We start from the raw sequence: 18,154 nt of genomic DNA on the forward strand, positions 1-18,154 counted from the left end.
CAGACCAGTATTTTGATGATTTAGATATGGCCTTTTCAGAACTGAAATGATATTATCTGTAAGACAGACAGTATCATTGTGATATTAGCTTGTGAAGACACTTGTTTGCAGCTTGCACGGATACCCCCGTGGCCTCTGACTCTGGATCAGAATTGATTGTGGACTAAGTCGCTGATGCTCAAAGTGGGGTCCTTGAGACGTGCTGGTAAGACGTGCAGTGTAAGCTCAGTATAAACCCCTGGTTCACGGACGGACACCTTGCATCCCTAAACAGTATCCTAGGAAAACTGGGGTCAGTAGAAACCACCTATGGAGAGAGAAGATGACAGTCTTGCACGGTAACTATTTTTTCAACCGGGATTTTTGTTTTAGAGAGTCAAAAATCACAACCGCCACTGACAGCAGGAAGCACTCTTGAGAGTGTGAGCGCGCCCATTCTCCACCCTGTGGGTGCGTTAACACTGTGTGCTATAGGTGTGGTCTCTTTGGACGCGGCCCCGTCAACTATTCATTATCAGCAAGAATGACTGAAGAGCGTCTCTCCCCAAATACAAATCATTTCCCATAAGTGCCACCCAACCTTTAATCTGTTTGCCATAAAGCTACAGAAAGTGGGATCAAATCTTTTCTTTTCTGGGGTACACTCTGCAGCAAATAACTTCTTGAATGGTTTAGCCAGAAGTAATATTATTTGAGGGTGTCTGGGAGGGTTATGTTGGATAATTAGTTATTCCTGCTTCTAGATTTCTCCGGTCTTCAATTGTAAGAGCGGTGTTTTATGGGAGAAAATCCTGGAGTCCAAACTACCATTTTCTGTGTTTGAATGTGCCTGGTTTTTCTGCGTTTTTAAACATTACAGTAACGTTATCAATAATACCTAGTTTTCAGCGAGCCTTTCTTTGTGCCAAAAGTTGTACTTGGCGCTTGACCTCATTATTGTAATGAATCCTTCCAGCAACTCCACGAGGGGCTCCGTGATGTGTCCCCTTTCATTTCTAGGGAGACTGAGGCTCAGAAAGGTTATCCCACTTGCCCAAGGTCAAATAACTAGCGGGTGATGGAGCCAGGGTTTTTGTGTGTTTTTTTTGTTTTTTTTTTTCTTTTTTTTCTTTTTCAACGTTTTATTTATTTTGGGGACAGAGAGAGACAGAGCATGAACGGGGGAGGGGCAGAGAGAGAGGGAGACACAGAATCGGAAACAGGCTCCAGGCTCCGAGCCATCAGCCCAGAGCCCAACGCGGGACTCGAACTCCCAGACCGCGAGATCGTGACCTGGTTGAAGTCGGACGCTCAACCGACTGCGCCACCCAGGCGCCCCTGGAGCCAGGGTTTTAATCTCTCTGACCTCACGGCCATGTTCTTCACCAGCCTGCGCCGTGTGGCTTCCTGAGAAACGTGTCGGTGCTGCCTTCAGACCCGCAGACACTCGCATCAGTGCCCTTCATTGGCAGAGGAGGGCATCAGCCCTGCCTTCGGTTTTATGGACCTTGTCTCGACCCGGGAACCGAACTGCGGGCCGCTGTCAGAGCAGGAAGCCTCACTCCCTGTAGTCTGCCCTTAAAGGACAGATGTGTCGCGAGCAGCTCAAGAGAGTGCAGGGATAGGGGAGGGAGGGGGGACCTCAGGGCAGAGCCCACGCACACTGGCTGCAGCCGCCTTTCAGGTTTTCTGCCTGACACCCCAGTAACACTCAGGCTGCGTGGGGAGAGCAGCAAGACGGCTGGGACCCCTGCCTCCTGCCGCCCCTCCACCGGCCCGCTCCCGCCTCTTCCTGTGTCCCCCACGGCACATCCTCTGAGAACGTGGCGGTGTGGCAAGAGCATGAGCGTTGGCATGAATCCGGAGCTCTGCCCCAGACCAGCTGTGAAACGTTGGCCGTACTACCCTCGGAGCCACGGTCTCCCCATCTTTCAAAGCACGGTACCTGCATCACAGGTTCACGAATGAGTCCGTGAGCGAAGCGTGAACGACTTCGCATATTTAAAGCGCCTCGCATGATGGCAGCACATACTAATGCTCTTTTCCGGGAGCAGGGACTGTTGTCTTCTTCAACCCTGGGGACCTGATGGATCAGGCTTCTTTCTGGGCCCTCAGTGGGCTCCTGCTCCCTGCATCTGCCTTAAGACTCTGCTGGGGAAAAAATTCTCTCTGACCTTCTGATGTTATAGTCGAGGAAACTGACGCCCAGGGAGAAGAGGGAGTTTCTCAAGGCACTTGTCCTTTTAGTGAAAGAAACGGACTTGAACCAGGGGCTGTTGGACCTCCCTCCTAAGAGCCAGTGCTCTGCGGTTTTGGTTCATGGAGTCATGGGAGATGGAAGGGCCTCTAAATCATACCTGCCTTTCAAAGTTCACATCAAGTGTTGCCTGCTGTAGAAGCCTTCCCTGACCACCTTTCACAGCCTCCGCCCCCGGGCTGAGCCAGGAGGCCCTGGCCACGGTTCCCATCATGCCCCAGGCTTCCATTTATCCCCAGAAATACTCTGACAAGGGTGTTGATACAGTCTGGAGCTACCAAGCTAGACATACAAATTTACAAAGAAAAACCTATGCTCTTTTTTTACTATGGCACTAGATAGAGAAGGGCCTCTTAAAAGTTGAATGAATGAGGGGCACCTGGCTGGCTCAGTCAGTAGAGCACGGGATTCTTGATCTCAGGGTTGTGAGTTCGAGCCCCACGTTGTGTGTAAAGGTTACTTAAAAAATAAAATCTTAAAAAAAAGCAAGTTGAGTAAATGAGTCTACATAAAGGCAGATTTAATCTTTATAGATTCCTAACACTTTTTTTAATTTTTTTATTATTTTTGAGAGAGAGACAGAGGGCGAATGGGAGGGGCAGAGAGAGAGGGAGACACAGAAAAGGAAGCAGGCTCCAGGCTCTGAGCTGTCAGCACAGAGCCCGACGCGGGGCTCGAACCCACAAACTGTGAGATCGAGACCTGAGCCGAAGTCCAACGCTTAACCGACTGAGCCACCCAGATGCCCCGAGGTTCCTGACACTTTTAACAAAGATTCTCCCCTCCTGTGCTTTTTCGCCTACCAATTCTGTCTTTCTGTTGCATTAAGATTTCTGATATTGAGAGCCGGATTTCAGCCCTGACCATTGCAGGATTAAACATAGCACCGTGTGTCCGCCTCACAAGAAGACGCGATCAGAAGCAAAGGAACCAGGTGCGTTTGTCCCTCACTCCCTCTGTTGGAATATTGCACCACCTGGAAAATTTGGAAGATAATGTATCTTTGGCTTTGCAAAGGCGTATTGATTGCTGTGTTCTGTTTGTAGGTACAAACCATAGACACATCAAGGCAGCAGAGGAGGAAACTGCCTGCCCCGCCAGTGAAAGGTGTGCTTGAAGGAAAACAGTAGCAGAGCTATCAAAGAATTCAGCCTGACTTTGAGTGACTTGGTGATCTGAGTTTGAGAACCAGACCTAACGGGGAGTTCTTACCTAGAAGTGCTCTTGTGGAGAATCTGTCTTGACTTGAATCCCCCCAAGAGGCAGATCCATGGACAAGGATGTGATTTGGAACGTGATTGCAAGAAATCGTGGTAGGAAAAGAGAGAAATGATTCAGGGAAGGAAATTAAATCAGTACAGTCCAATGTCTTTTTTTTAATGTTTATTAATTTAGAGAGAGTGTGTGTGTGTGTGTGTGTGCAAGCGGGGGAAGGGCAGAGAGAGAGAGAGAGAGAGAGAGGAGAGAGAATCCCCAAGCAGGCTCCGCACTGTCAGCACAGAGCCCGATGCAGGGCTCGAACTCATGAACCGCGAGATCATGACCGGAGCTGAAATCGGGAGTCAGACTGAGCCACCCAGGCACCCCGGTACAGTGCGATTTATTTCATAGCTTACTTCTCTGGGCAAATGAGGCTGAATCCTGCTGGGGACTTCCCGGGAGACAGTATTGACTGCACCTCAGAGTTTTCTGCCCCATGAACAGGAAGATGGGGATATCAGCTGTCAGCCCTCAGCCCCTGAAGTTTCCGGTGGGGGTGGGGAGGCATTGATCCCCTGGTGCTTCTGCCCCACCCCGTGCATGAGCCAAGGGAGTGACGGTGCTTGTGGTCACATGCTTCCGGAATGTGCTGAATGACAGAATGTGTGGTGATGTCAGGGAAACGTGGGCAGGACACCGAAGGCATCTAACACAGCGCCCCGCCCAGAAGGGAGTCCGGCAATGCCGGGGTGGCATCCTCATCCACTGGGCATTTTGAACACTTTCCCTGGATTTAGGAGCCACTTACGATGATGCCAAACCAGAAATTTAGATCTACAAAGTAAAAGAACAGACAGACAGAAGATAGATGTTTGAGTCTTGGTTCCACCGATCTTTTCTTCAACATTTATTGAATGCCTACTTGATATTCCATGAGACCCTATACGATTACCATTTATTACAGATCCACGGTCCCTTATCTGAAACCCTTGGATAAATATATGTTTTAGGACATGTTGGACATCAGAAAGCTAAGACGGTACATGTGCTGTATATTTCATAACAGTCCCCTCCCTCTGGTGTCTGGGGAAGCCTCTGATAAACACATTAAATCCTCTCAGCAAAGCTCGAGAATGTTCACACTGGGTGGGATGGACCAGGATTTTAAATGGCCACATGTCAGTTAAGTCAGGGTTTCCCATCAGACAGTTTTGGCCCCAAAGTTATAAAGATTTTGTCTTTAGAGCCTTTTATAGTCCAGAATTGCAAATAAGGATTTGTGAACTATGGTCAATTATCTCCAAGCTACCTTTTCCTGGAAAGCCGCTAACAATTCTTGAGTTCATTTGGTGCATATCATAAACATAGACACAAAATGTAGAGATTCTACAGTCAGACCTGTGGACTGCAATGAGATGCCAAGTCTAGAGCAAAAGTCTGGGTGATGGGGACACCTGGTCTTTCTTCCTCAACACTCGGCCCCGCTCCTGGGTACCACTTACTTCCATGTGTTTCCTTTTAGCCGAAAACATTGAGGCATCTTCAGTGACCACCATTAAAACATTTAACCGCAACTTCCTTCTCCAAGGCTCCTTGACAAACAGGACTAATGAAAGGAAAAGCACCACCAAGGATTTGATGGTAAGTCAGCCCTTTCTCAGTGCCCATCGCTTCCACTGCCGATGGTGCCTCCAGTCTGTAGCCCTTCCGTCTGCAGCTCCCCCGTCAGAGCCCCAGGAAGCATCCTCCGTGGATGGTTTCATGGTCCGTTGGCTGGGGAGACGGGCGGGGGCGGGGGTGCAGTGAGAAGTGATGAGCACCGTGCCCGGTACCGCTCACCTCTCTGATATGTGGATACGTCCTCTCAACCGTACATCCAGCTCCTTGTGGGGTTTGATCCGAGAGAAGTAAAAATACGTACATGGGAACGTTAAGGTCTGGTTGAGGTGCCAGAGTCTTTCTCCTGTTCTTGATCCAAATTCACTCTTCCTTAAATCTCTTATTAGCCCTGAATTACTTGTTGTGCTCCTGAGAAAAGCCAGCAGCTGCCCCTAAATGCAAAGGGAGGGACAGGACATCATTGGCACGTAAAGAGGCGATCGCGTAAAGAGGGCTAACGGACTGTTTGCCTGAACACCAACACATGCTTCAGATTTGGGCAAAGGCTTGGTGCTGTTGATATGGGAAGTGATAATCCAGCTAACCTGCCTCAGTGGTACCAATATGCTGAGGGCAGATGATGTCTGAGTGACAGGATTAGAGCAAGGGCCAGTTTATTCTGTTGTCTTTTATGCCTCGCCCCTCCCTCCCTTCCCCTTCCTCCCCGCCACCGTCCCTGTGCTCTGAGTGCAGAGCACCAGGTAATGATGTAATGGGGGGCGTGCCCTTTGGGGTTCCGGATTACTGCGTCTCTTCGGCACCCCATGGCAACAGCGCTGCCCGCTAGCTTTTCTTCACTGCTCAGCCGTTACCCTCGACCTTTTAAAGTCCAGTTACTTTGCTCCTGGCCGTCAGAGCGTTACTTCAAAGAGTGAAAAAGATGCATTACGCACTTAAAAGGGCAGACCATTAGGGTCAGGGAAGGAATCTGTTATAAATAAGAGAGTTACAAATAAATTACCTTTCATAGAGATAGAACACAGATCAGGGGGTGCCAAGGGCTGTAGGGAGGGGCCATCGGAAGAAGCCACTCGGTGGATAGGAGGTTTTACTTTAGAGGGACAGGAGGTTTTCAAACAATGGCTGCACAACATGGTGAATGTACTAAATGCCACTGTTCACTTTAAAATGGTTAATGTTGGGGCGTGTGGGTGGCTCAGTCTGTTGAGAGTCCAACTTTTTTTTTGTTAATGTTTTATTTATTTTTGAGACAGAGAGAGACAGCGCATGAGTGGGGTTGGGGCAGAGAGAGAGGGAGACACAGAATCGGAAGCAGGCTCCAGGCTCTGAGCTCTCAGCACAGAGCCCGACACGGGGCTCGAACTCACAACCCGTGAGATCATGACCTGAGCCGAAGTCGGTCACTCAACCGACTGAGCCACCCAGGCGCCCCGAGAGTCCAACTCTTAATGTCGGCTCAGGTCATGATCTCAGGGTAGTGAGATCAGGCCCCACACTGAGAGTGGAGCCTGCTTAAGATTCTCTCTCTCGGGGCGCCTGGGTGGCGCAGTCGGTTAAGCGTCCGACTTCAGCCAGGTCACGATCTCGCGGTCCGTGAGTTCGAGCCCCGCGTCGGGCTCTGGGCTGGTGGCTCGGAGCCTGGAGCCTGTTTCCGATTCTGTGTCTCCCTCTCTCTCTGCCCCTCCCCTGTTCATGCTCTGTCTCTCTCTGTCCCAAAAATAAATAAACGTTGAAAAAAAAATTAAAAAAAAAAAAAAGATTCTCTCTCTCTCTCTCTCTCTCTCTCTTTCTCTCCCCCTTCCTCTTTGCCCCTCTCCCCTGCTCATGGTCTATCTCTCCCTCAACATAATAAAATAATAAAATAAAATAAAATAAAATAATAAAATGGTTAATGTTACATCACCTAAGTTCACCTCAGATTATTTTGAAGAATAAGTTACCTTTAGATAATACAGCGAGGTTAAAAATGAAAGAATGGGCAATATTTCCTAAACAAATGCAAACAAAAAACAGCAATATCACTTTCAAACAAAGTAGAATCCAAGAGAAAAACATTTGGAGAAAATGGGGAAGGAGGATGTTTTAATTTTGATTTTAAAAAATCGGGGTGCCTGGGGGGCTCAGTCAGTTACGCATCTGACTCTTGGTTTCAGCTCAGGTCATGATCTCATGGTTCGTGAGTTTGAGCCCCACATCGGGTTCTGTGCTGACAGTGTGGAGCCTGCTTGGGATTCTCTCTCTCCCTCTCTCTGTCCCTCTCCCACTTGTACGGTCTCTGTCTCTCTCAAAATAAACAAGTAAACTTTAAAAAATAAATAGGTAAGTCCTGAGCCTTTCTTGATTCAGCATGCAAAAGTGATACAATTTATTGTGCCATGGTTGGTGACTTTAAAATTCCCTTAGCAACCCTGGGAAGCCCAAATATGCCAAAAATAAATACAAATTACGAGGAGCCTGGGTGGCTCAGTTGGTGAAGCGGCCAACTTCAGTTCAGGTCATGATCTCACGGTTTGTGAGTTCAAGCCCCGTGTCAGGCTCTGTGCTGACAGCTCAGAGCCTGCTTTGCATCCTCTGTCTCCCTTTCTCTGTGCCCCCCCTCTGTTTGTTCACACGTGTGTGCTCTCTCTCTGTCTCTCAAAAATAAACATTTTTTTTAAAAATTAAGTACAGGGGCGCCTGGGTGGCGCAGTCGGTTAAGCGTCCGACTTCAGCCAGGTCACGATCTCGCGGTCCGTGGGTTCGAGCCCCGCGTCGGGCTCTGGGCTGGTGGCTCGGAGCCCGGAGCCTGTTTCCGATTCTGTGTCTCCCTCTCTCTCTGCCCCTCCCCCGTTCATGCTCTGTCTCTCTCTGTCCCCAAAATAAATAAACGTTGAAAAAAAAAAATTTTAAAATTAAGTACAAATGAGAGCATGTGAATAGTATAATTAATAAGCTTTAGTTAAGGCATTTCTCTTACTTTACACTTCATGGAAGATTCACTTTGTTTCCAAGCATCAGTGGACCCTTTATAAAAGTTGATTTTTCACCAGCTACAAAGAAAACCTATTGAGGTTACAAAAAGCGACAAAAAGTGGGAAGCATAGAACAAACTTCTGTGACTCCAGTGCCAGAAATAATCTTCAACAGGGGGCGTCCAGATGGCTCAGTCAGTGAAGCGTCCTACTTCAGCTCGGGTCACGATCTCACGGTCCATGAGTTCGAGCCCCGCGTCGGGCTCTGGGCTGATGGCTCAGAGCCTGGAGCCTGCTTCGGATTCTGTGTCTCCCTCTCTCTCTGCCCCTCCCCTGCTCATGCTGTCTCTCTGTCTCTCTCTCTCTCTCAAAAATAAACATTAAAAACAAGTTTCAAAAAGAGAGACTCTCCAGCCGTGCTGTCATGCAGAGCTCTCCAAAATGATGGATATGTTCTCTGTGTGGTGCACAATATGGCAGCCGCCAGCCACATGGGGCTGTTGGGCCCTTGAAATGTGGCTACTGCCTTGAAGGAACTGATTTTTTAAATTTCACTCATTTTAATTAATCTAAAGAGCCACATGTGCCTAGACTACCAGAAGTGACAGAGCAAACCTAGCAAATTGGAACAAAACTTAAAATACACAGAAACTCTACTTGGAAGTTAGAAAGCACGTACACCCACATACACGATGCATTCCAGACATCAGAGATAAAGGCAGAAACCAATGAATGCAAGCCAGAAAACTATAGAAATGATCATAAGTTCAAGAGCTTATTCTTCGAAAAAATAAAAAGCAGAGTGTTTTGCAAGCCAGATCAAGAAAATAAATAAATAAATAAAAATAAGAGACTCTAACAGATGTAAATTTTTAATTTAAACATACCATGCGATGTAAATATATAGTAATGAATTTTAGAGGCTTAATTCTAATAAAATAAGAATTACATCAGAATATTAGTAAGAACTGACTTAAAACTGAGTAAAACTTAAAGAAAAGATTGTCTGGGGCCACGTGGGTGGCTCAGTCAGTTGAGCATCTGACTCTTGATTTTGGCTCAGGTCATAATCTCACAGTTCATGGGATCAAGCCCTGCATTCCAAGAGAGCTTAGAATTCTCTCTCTCCCTCTCTCTCTGCCCCTCCCTTGCTCACTCTCTCTCTGTCTCTCAAAATAAATAAACAAACATATTTAAAAACAAAAAAGACTGGACAAATAGTTTTGCTGATAAATTTTTTTTAAGTTTATTAATTTTGAGAGATCACAAGCAAGGGAGGAGCAGAGGGAAGGGGAGAGAGAGAATCCCAAGTAGGCTCCATGCTGTCAGCACAGAACTGGACTCAGGGCTCAATCCCATGAACCAAAGTGAGGTCATGACTTGAGCCAAGATCAAGAGCAGGAGGTTTAACCAGCTGAGCCACCCAGACGCCCCTCAGGGATAGATTTTTTAAGCAGAAATTAATTCCAGGCAATATAAAGTACTCCGGAACACTTAAAAAACTTGAAAACTGAAAGATTCGTGTTGTGAAGCTACACGTACGTGTGCGCACGTGTTTCGTGCCTGCTCACACACACGCGTGCACACACACCCCACACAACAGCTATCCTTCTTCACATGTACACACACGCAGCTCACTACATAATGCATCAGCGAGTTAACTGCAGCACTAACCTTTACAGAAATGCAAGGATACCTTTAATACTGAGGTATTGATTACTCAGTTACATCAGTAGTTCAACAAGAAAAGTCATTTCTTCCCAAATTAATCTGTAGTTTAATCCAATTCTCATAAAGCTCTCAGTGGGACTTTCTTTCGAACTAAAGTTCCTGAAAGAATGACTCAGAAAGAATAGGCAAAATCATTTTGCAAAATTAAAGTGATTTTCCTGCCAGATTTTTTTAAATCTTTATTTATTTTTGAGAGAGAGACAGAATGTGAGCAAGGGAGGATCAGAGAGAGAGACAGAGACCGAATCCGAAGCAGGCTCCAGGCCCTGAGCTGTCAGCACAGAGTCTGACTCGGGGCTTGAACTGACGAACCATGAGATCATGACCTGAGCCGAAGTCGGAGGCTCAACCGACTGAGCCACCCAGGCGCCCCTCCTGCTAGATTTTAAAACAAATTAAAAGCTATAAAAAATGGTCAGTGGAAAAGAAGGCTCAGAAGAGGTACAGGCATATCTGAGAATGTGTTTTTGATTTGTTTTAAAGTATTAGGAACTACCTTTTGCAACTGCACCGAAAACAATAAGATACCCAGGAATAAACCTAACTGCAGAGGTAAAGGATCTGTACGCTGAAAACTACAAGACACTTACGAAAGAAATTGAAGAGGGCAACAAAGAAATGGAAAAGCTTTCCATGCTTATGGATTGGAAGGACAAACATTGTTCGAACGTCTGAACTCCCCCGGCTGCCTGAGAGGCTCAGTTGGTGAAGTGTTCGACGTTGGTTCAGGTTATGATATCACAGTTCATGAGTTCGGGCCTCGCATGAGGCTGTTAGTGGGGATCCTGCTTTTCTGTCTCCCCCCCTCTGCTCCTCCCCCCTCTCAAAAATAAATAAACAATAAACAAATAAATGTTCTTTTAAAAATAAATAAATCAACATCTATACTACCCAAAGCAATCTACACATTTAATGCAATCCCTATCAAAATACTACCAGCATTTTTCACAGAGCTAGAACAAACAATCTTAAAATTTGTATGGAACCACAAAAGACCACAAATAGCCAAAGCAATCCTGAAAAAGAAAAACAAAACTGGAGGCATCACAATTGTGGATTTCAAGCCATATTACAAAGCTGTAATCATCAAGACAATACGGTACAAGCACAAAAACAGACACATAGAGCAGTGGAATGGAATCAAAACCCCAAAAGTGGACCCACGACTATATGGCCAAAGAATCTTCAACAAAGCAGGAAAGAATATCCAATAGAAAAAAGGACAGTCTCTTCAACAAATGGTGTTGGGAAAACTGGGCAACGACATGCAGAAGAATGAAACAGGACCACTTTCTTACACCATACACAAAAATAAATCCATACACAAAAACAAATCCAAAATGGATGAAAGACCTAAGTGTGAGACAAGAAACCATCAAAATCCTAGAGGAGGAGAGAGGCAGCCACCTCTTTGACCTCGGCTGCAGCAACTTCTTACTAGACACATTGCCGAAGGCCAAGGAAACCAAAGCGAACATGAGCTACTGAGACTTTATAAAAATAAAAACTTCTGCACAACAAAACTAAAAGGCAGTCTATGGAATGGGAGAAGAGAGTTGCAAATGACAGATCTGATAAAAGGTTAGTATCCAAAATCTATAAAGAACTTATCAAACTCAACACCCAAAAAACAAATAAGCCAGTGAAGAAATGAGCAGAAGACACGAAGAGACACTTCTCCAAAGAAGACATCCAGATGGCCAACAGGCACATGAAAAGATGCTCAACACTACTCATCATCAGGGAAATACAAATCAAAACCACGATGAGATACCACCTCACACCTGTCAGAATGGCTCACATGAACAACACAAGAAACAACAGGTGTTGGCAAGGATGTGGAGAAAGGGGAACCCTCTTGCACTGTTGGTGGGAATGCAAACTGGTGCAGCCACTCTGGAGAATAGTATGGAGGCTCCTCATACCAACAATAGCCAAACTAGGGGAAGAGCCCAAATGTCATCAACTGATGAATGGATAAAGAAGATGTGGTTTATATACACAATGGGAGATTACTCAGCCATCGAAAAGAATGAAATCTCGCCATTTGCAACAATGTGGATGGAGCTAGAATGTATTCTGCTAAGCGAAACCAGTCAATCAGAGAAAGACAAATACCGTATGATTTCACTCATACGTGGAATTTAAGAAACAAAACGAATGAACTTAAGGAAGTGGGGGTGGGAAGAGGAGAGAGGGAAGCAAACCACAAGAGACTCTGAACATAGGAAATTGGCCATGGGGGTGGTAATGGGAAGGGAATCAAATTAAATAACTGCTGTATTCCACACGCCGAATAAATTTCAGACAGATTAAAAAGTACAGGTAGGGGCACCTGGGTGGCTCAGTAGCTGGGGCATCCGACTTAGGCTCAGGTCATGATCTCATGAGTTTGTGAGTTCAAGCCCCACTTCGGGCTCTCTGCTGCCAGCTGGGAGCCTGCTTCGGACCCTCTGTCTGTCTCTGTGCCCCTCCCCTGCTTGTGCTCTCTCTCTCTCTCTCTCTCTCTGTCTCTCTCAAAAATAAATAAACACTTTTTTTAAAAGTGCAAGTAAAAAATGCATCACTTTTGGGGTGCCTGAGTGGCTCAGTCGGTTGAGCGTCCGACTCAGTTTGGGTTCAGGTCATGATCTCATAGTTCGTGGCTTCGAGCCTGCTTAGCATTCTCCTTCTCTCCCTCTCTCTCTCTGCTCCTCACCTGCTCGTGTGCGTGCAGGTGCACCCTCTTTCTCTCCAAAATAAACTTTTTGTAAAGTATCATTTTTTAAATAATTAAATATTCCCAGTCAACGAGCACAAACATTTTTGATGATATAGAAAACAGGGGCACCTGGGTGGCTCAGTCGGCTAAGCATCCAGCTCTTGATCTCAGCTCAGGTCTTGATCTCAGGGTCTTGGGTTCAAGCCCTGCATTGGGCTCCATGTTGGGTGTGAAGCCTATTTAAAAAGAAAGAAAAGAAAAAAAGCAGGAGACATTTTTAATTGCCTTTTCTTGCTCTTGCCAAGTGGCTGATGACCATGCGCTCATTGTCTCGCCGCAGGAGCCCGGTCTGGCGTCTGCTGTGATGTATTAGTGCCACGGAGCTCCACTGCCAGTGACCCACTGCCTCCGGCCGTACACGACAGTGCCTTGACCCAACAGCCATCCAATACTGTACCGATTTCCACCCGAGGAGGGGGCCTGGGGGGGCCATGGTGCACCACTGCACAGGGCTGTCCTGATACCTCACCCAGAAAGCAGCCCCAGACTTGAGCACTGCGGTCTTGCCCACTCGCTGCCTTAGGCTCCCAGGGGAATCCAAGACAGAAAACCGAGACGCTGGCTTCCAACAACAGAGCTCCCTGTTCAAAAGACGCATCTTTTCCGTGTTCGCTTCGCTACTGTGTGTTGTCTTTAAGATCTTTTTTTTAATCCCTTTGATTCAACTGAAAGTATATGTCAATAGTTATTTGTCCAAAGGAGAACCGTTGGGAGCTGGGGTGGGGGGGGGGGGGGGCGGAGGTGGAAAGAAGGGAGATGGAGATTACCATTGAATTCATCACCAGTTCTTACTAATCTCTCAAAACCACGTTTGTCCCACAAATGCTAAGGAAAAATGTGCAGATGTCCCCGTAGTGAACATCCGGACCGTCCCATCTGGGGAGCGCGCACCCAGCAAGGATGCAGGTCTCCCTTCAGCCGCCTCCTTCCTGGGAAGCTCCTAGCTACCCCTCTCCCCACACCACACGACCATAACCAGTGGCCCAGTCATTTCCATCGCTTTGCAATCACACACCACGGAATGGAAAGTTCTGACTCACCCACGCCAGGCCCAGGTCTTTCTGAGTCGAGGTCTCATGGAGAATTTAGGGTTTCTCCTTGGACTCACTGACAGTTTCCCCAGTGTGAAGGGGAGAGGAGCTTGAGAAAGCTCACCATTGGCTTAACTTTGGGGCGCTGTCTGGAATCCACGTGATGCAGCTTAGTGATGGCCGCGTCTAAAGGGATGCTAACCACATGAGAAAATGTCCTCCAGAATTTATTTCCCAGTAGATAATTCGGCAAAAGTAGTAGGATGACCTTAAGGGAAAAAAATGGTTAAAGAATAGCCTTGGAAAGCTCACAGGCATGAAAAAAGCAAGGACAAACTGTGAGTTTAACAGACACACGAGCCGACACGTGCTCCACGTCTGCGGTCTCGAAGGCATGACCGTGTAGAGGGTGCTTGTAAAAGCCAGTGGAACAGAATTCTGCTCAATGAACTGAGCATTTACAGCCTTTGTTAAAATTTGTCCCTGAGACATTCTGAATCTTAGGAAGAAAGCAAACGATGGGGGGCAAGGGGATAGTTTGACCGAAATGTTTTAAGTGACTGCTTTGAGGAAGGCAGTTTCTTCTCATTTTCATCCTTGGAGCAACCCTCTTCAGTGGGTATCCCCACTTTTCAGATTTGGGAACCGAGGGGGCCAGAGAGATTAGTTTGCCAAAGTCACGCCTCTAAGCCAAGTGTCATCGGAATGCCTCCCCAAAGCCTCACCCTGCGTTGGTTTCAACTCCTACCTTCTTTTGCTGCTACACACATTGCCAGACCTGATTTGCTGCTGAAATGTGTGTTCCGATCCATTCCTGATGCGATCTACCTATCTTCCGGTGACACCCTTTGCTGATCCTGTGTATGTGCTATCCAACAGAAGTGACTTCTTTGAAACACAGTAAATCTTGGCTTTTTGTTCTGTTGGTATGACTCAAAGCAGACAAATACAAATTTTAAAAACACAACAACAACAACAAAAGATCTGAGTTCCAAATCGAATGTTTCCTTTAAGAGGCATGAAAAGCAACTATTGGTGTGTTCCAGTGCTAATATTCAGTTTTCTTTGACAAAAATGTGTACTGTGTAAGCCTTGCAAAAAACAAAAACAAACAAAAAAACAAAAAAGAGAAAAAAGAAGAAGCCTGCTCTACGGCATTTGAAATTTTATAAAGGTTTCCTTGTGCCAAATAAGTGCAAAGATTTAATTGACTATTAAAAACCATAAGCATATGTTATAGTTTCGGAAGAATTATTTTGTCATCAAGTGATTTTGATCTTCAGTGTCAATATTTATATTTAGATTAATTTTTATAAATGAAAATATTTTAATGGTTTAAGAAAACGAGGACAATAAGACCATATCTTTGATGACTTCTGAAAGTTATGCTTGCCTTCATGTTATATGCACATCGCCAAGAATCGCTGTCAAGAGAAATGATAAAGAAGTAAAAGTCATTTATGAAAATAATGTGTGTGGGGGTGTGGTTTTTGGGGGTTGGGGAAGACTGGGAGTGGAGAGGAGGCAGGGAAAGAAGTCCGTGGCCAGTCATCGGAGGGGCCGAGATTCAAGGCTGCTAGCCTCACACCCCACGTTCCTTGCAGTTACACCACTGGCTTTTCCATTGCTCGTTATCCTGAGAAGGGAATTTCCCAGCATAAGCCCAGCAGTCTCAAAGCAGGAGACGGGAGGGGAGTGGTGTGATTTAATCCCTCTCCCTCAGGAGACCTTTTTGATTGTCATAACTTGGCAGGGCAGAGCGGGTTGGGGGGGGGGGGGCGGGTGCTCCTCCTGGCATACAGTGGAGAGTGGCCGGGGATGCTGGTAAATGCATAACCACCCACAACCAAGAATTATCCAGTGCCAAATGTCCATAGTGCCCAGGCTGAGAAACCTTAGACCCTGCAGGTAAGCCCGGACATCACCGGGGAGGCCCCTGCCCATCCCTGCAGGGACTGCATAGCCAAGCAGGAAGCAGGACCGTGACTCTCCCAGAGTCTTGCACGGGATTGGTGGCAACTGTTGCTTCTCTGAGGCTGGCCTCCCCAGACCCTGGCCCCTGCCATCCCTGAAGAAGAGTAGGAACCTTCCTCTAACCTGAAATGAATGAGTGAATAGTAACTCTAATAGAAGCCACCAGCCTTCTCTATCTGGTGGCCTAACACAGTAATACTCCAACTTGAGTGGCACCAGAATCACCTATTAAGACACAGATCCATAGGATTCACCCGGTCATCACTAGCGCTCGGTCTACCTTTCTCCACACTCCCGTGAATGTGCCTGGCACATCGGTGTTTGCTAAGCATTGGTGACAAACAAGCTAACATTTAGGTCAACAGGGCATTTCAGATGGGGGAGAACAACATCGTCGACCCACCTGAAATTCTCTTCAGGCAGCGTTTCCTGGCTGGAGTTCCTGATTTCTCCATCCTTCCTCCCCACGGCCCCAGCCCTGCAGGATAGGAATAGCAAGACAGTCAAGAGAGGCCAGTCACACTCAAGTGACGGGAACAGTCCGCCTCTCTAACCCGTAGAAGTCCCCAAAGCCTCTGTTGAGCAACCAATCGGCATCATCAGTGCAGGTTTTCAAGAGAATCCATTTGAGCCAACAATTTGAATATCAAGAGTGATGGGCAGCTATGCTCACAGAAAAAGTATGGCGCTTCTTGCTTCTGGGGTATTAGAACAGTGCAATAAAAATATTTCCCCCTAAGAAGTCAGTGCTTGATTTGCCACAACACCACCAAAAATGTGACCCAATAGTCAAGGCACGTGAAGGCTGCCAGAAAAAACTAGGCTCCACTCCTAGACTGTCCACGTCCTAGCTCCTTGGCCTGTCACCTTGTATGTGAAATGGGTTCTAGTGGTGTTAAAAGGTTCAATGAAATAACATGGGAGAAAACTCAGTAGAATCTTGGAGTACTATAGGTACTCAGTGCTTGTGTCCTCCTTCTCTCGGGATAAGAAAATCCTTCACACACAAGCACCGTGACTTGTACAAAATGCTATGCCTCACTTTTCCTACTGATAGTAGAAAAGACCCTCGTTCTACACATATGCACGCCTTTTACACCCTAACTCTGAGAGGAGGGCACCACCCTTGACATTGGGCTTGACCACGTGACGTGCCTTATGGTCGGTGGAACATACCTCTCTCAGTCCACTGGGGCTCTGTGATGAAATACCGGAGACCCAGCAGCTCATAAACAATAGGAATGTATTTCTCACAGTTCCGGAGGCTGGAAATCCAAGACCAGGGTGCCAGCATGGCCAGGTGCTGCCAGAAGCTGTTGCGGACCGCCATCTTCCCACTGCGTCCTCCCACGGTGGAAACAGGCGAGGAATCTCTCTGGCGCCTCCTTTAAAAGTACACCAGTCCCAATTGGGAGGGCGGACCCCTCATGACCTAATCACCTCCCCAAAGCTCCACCTCCTTATACCATCACCTTAGGGGTTAGGTTTCAACATATGAATGGGGGGGGGGCGGGGAGGCACATTCAGATTGTAGCATTGGAGTCTCCAACCCTTGGTTTGGACTGGGCCACATGACTTGCTTTGGCCAATAAGATGTTATGGTGAGAGCTGCATAAGGGGCTTGAAATACGTTTATGGAGGTGGGTTTGTCCACTTACCTTTTGCCACTCACTATGAGAACGTGTCACAGGTCCAAGGAACAGGGCCAGACCCAACCAACCTACAGCCTGCAGCCAAGCTGGGCTGAGCCCGGCCGAGATCAGCAGAGCCACCCCACCAACCTTTAGACAGACGAGCAAGAATAAACCACTGAATCTGGCAGTAGGTTATGACACAGGAATGGCTAATGGATATGCTACCTGAAAGATGAGTTTCATCACCTTAGATGAATCCTGCTGGGGAAGAAGTGAAGGTGAGTGGCTGTCAAAGAGAAAATCACGTGCCAGTATGAAGGATGCATAAGCAAACTATTGGGCTGTTTGTTTTTGACATTTCACAATTGATGTAGGCAAATTCTGTTAGGGTTCCATCACGTGCCCTAAAACATAGCATCGCTCTCTTGCTCTTACTCTCGCGTGTGCGCGTGTGCCTGTGCATGTGTGTATTGATCTCTCACAAAGGGTTCTCTTTCATTGAGATTTTCGATAAAACACTAAAGCACGGGAGACATTTGGTGTGTTCTTGTAAAAATAACCTCTCTCACAACAGCCACTCCATTTTCTCCCAGGGGAAGTATTTCCCATGCACAATTTGCATTCTGCAGAACAGTTGGCTGTGCGAGCCTTCTGTCTCTGCAATTGAGTTCCAATTATGATAAAGTGCAGGTAAACGGAGCTGCATTTTAAAGAGTGTTCAAAGGGCTAGAAAACTTTAATATCCACTTCAAACACCGGAAACCTCAAAGAAGTTGTTTAGAAGGATCCAGGTTGGTAGAATCAAGTCCTACAATATGGAAAAGTATGTTTTATATCAAAGTTACCAGGTTTCATAAAGATGAGAGCTTTAAGGTAGCGCTTCTCAGGGCGCCTGGGTGGCTCAGTCGGTTAAGCGTCTGACTTCAGCTCAGGTCGTGGTCTCGAGGTTCAGGAGCTCGAGCCCCCGGTCAGGCTCTCTGCTGTGAGCACAGAGTTTGCTTGGGATCCTCTGGGGC

The 18,154-nt window shown here is 46.8% G+C and overlaps 1 protein-coding gene and 1 long non-coding RNA gene across 6 annotated transcripts in view; one reads left to right on the top strand and one right to left on the bottom strand.

Moving 5' to 3' along the window:
* MYRIP (myosin VIIA and Rab interacting protein) overlaps nt 1–14,650 on the top strand; it is a 380,023-nt gene extending 365,373 nt beyond the window's left edge. For 3 of the 5 annotated variants that reach the window (XM_040479864.1, XM_040479863.1, XM_040479867.1), the window contains 4 exons: nt 3,066–3,170; nt 3,283–3,343; nt 4,959–5,077; nt 12,780–14,650. In XM_040479864.1, the coding sequence (XP_040335798.1) occupies nt 3,066–3,170; nt 3,283–3,343; nt 4,959–5,077; nt 12,780–12,812 (318 nt within the window). In that variant the 3' untranslated portion in view covers nt 12,813–14,650. Of the gene's footprint in view, nt 1–3,065; nt 3,171–3,282; nt 3,344–4,958; nt 5,078–5,442; nt 5,554–10,221; nt 10,343–12,779 lie in introns of those variants that run through there. The other 2 variants (XM_040479866.1, XM_040479865.1) reach the window with 2 other exon arrangements.
* LOC121033493 (uncharacterized) lies at nt 3,753–5,961 on the bottom strand. The gene is made up of 3 exons (XR_005791939.1): nt 5,857–5,961; nt 4,939–5,487; nt 3,753–4,270 (listed from the first exon to the last, which is right to left on the bottom strand). It is a non-coding gene; the product is annotated as an uncharacterized LOC121033493 (long non-coding RNA).
* Nucleotides 14,651–18,154: the final 3,504 nt, after the last annotated feature.

The sequence above is a fragment of the Herpailurus yagouaroundi genome, unplaced genomic scaffold (genome assembly GCF_014898765.1).
Source record: "Herpailurus yagouaroundi ecotype Mexico unplaced genomic scaffold, PumYag 159, whole genome shotgun sequence".
Lineage (NCBI taxonomy): Eukaryota > Metazoa > Chordata > Mammalia > Carnivora > Felidae > Herpailurus > Herpailurus yagouaroundi.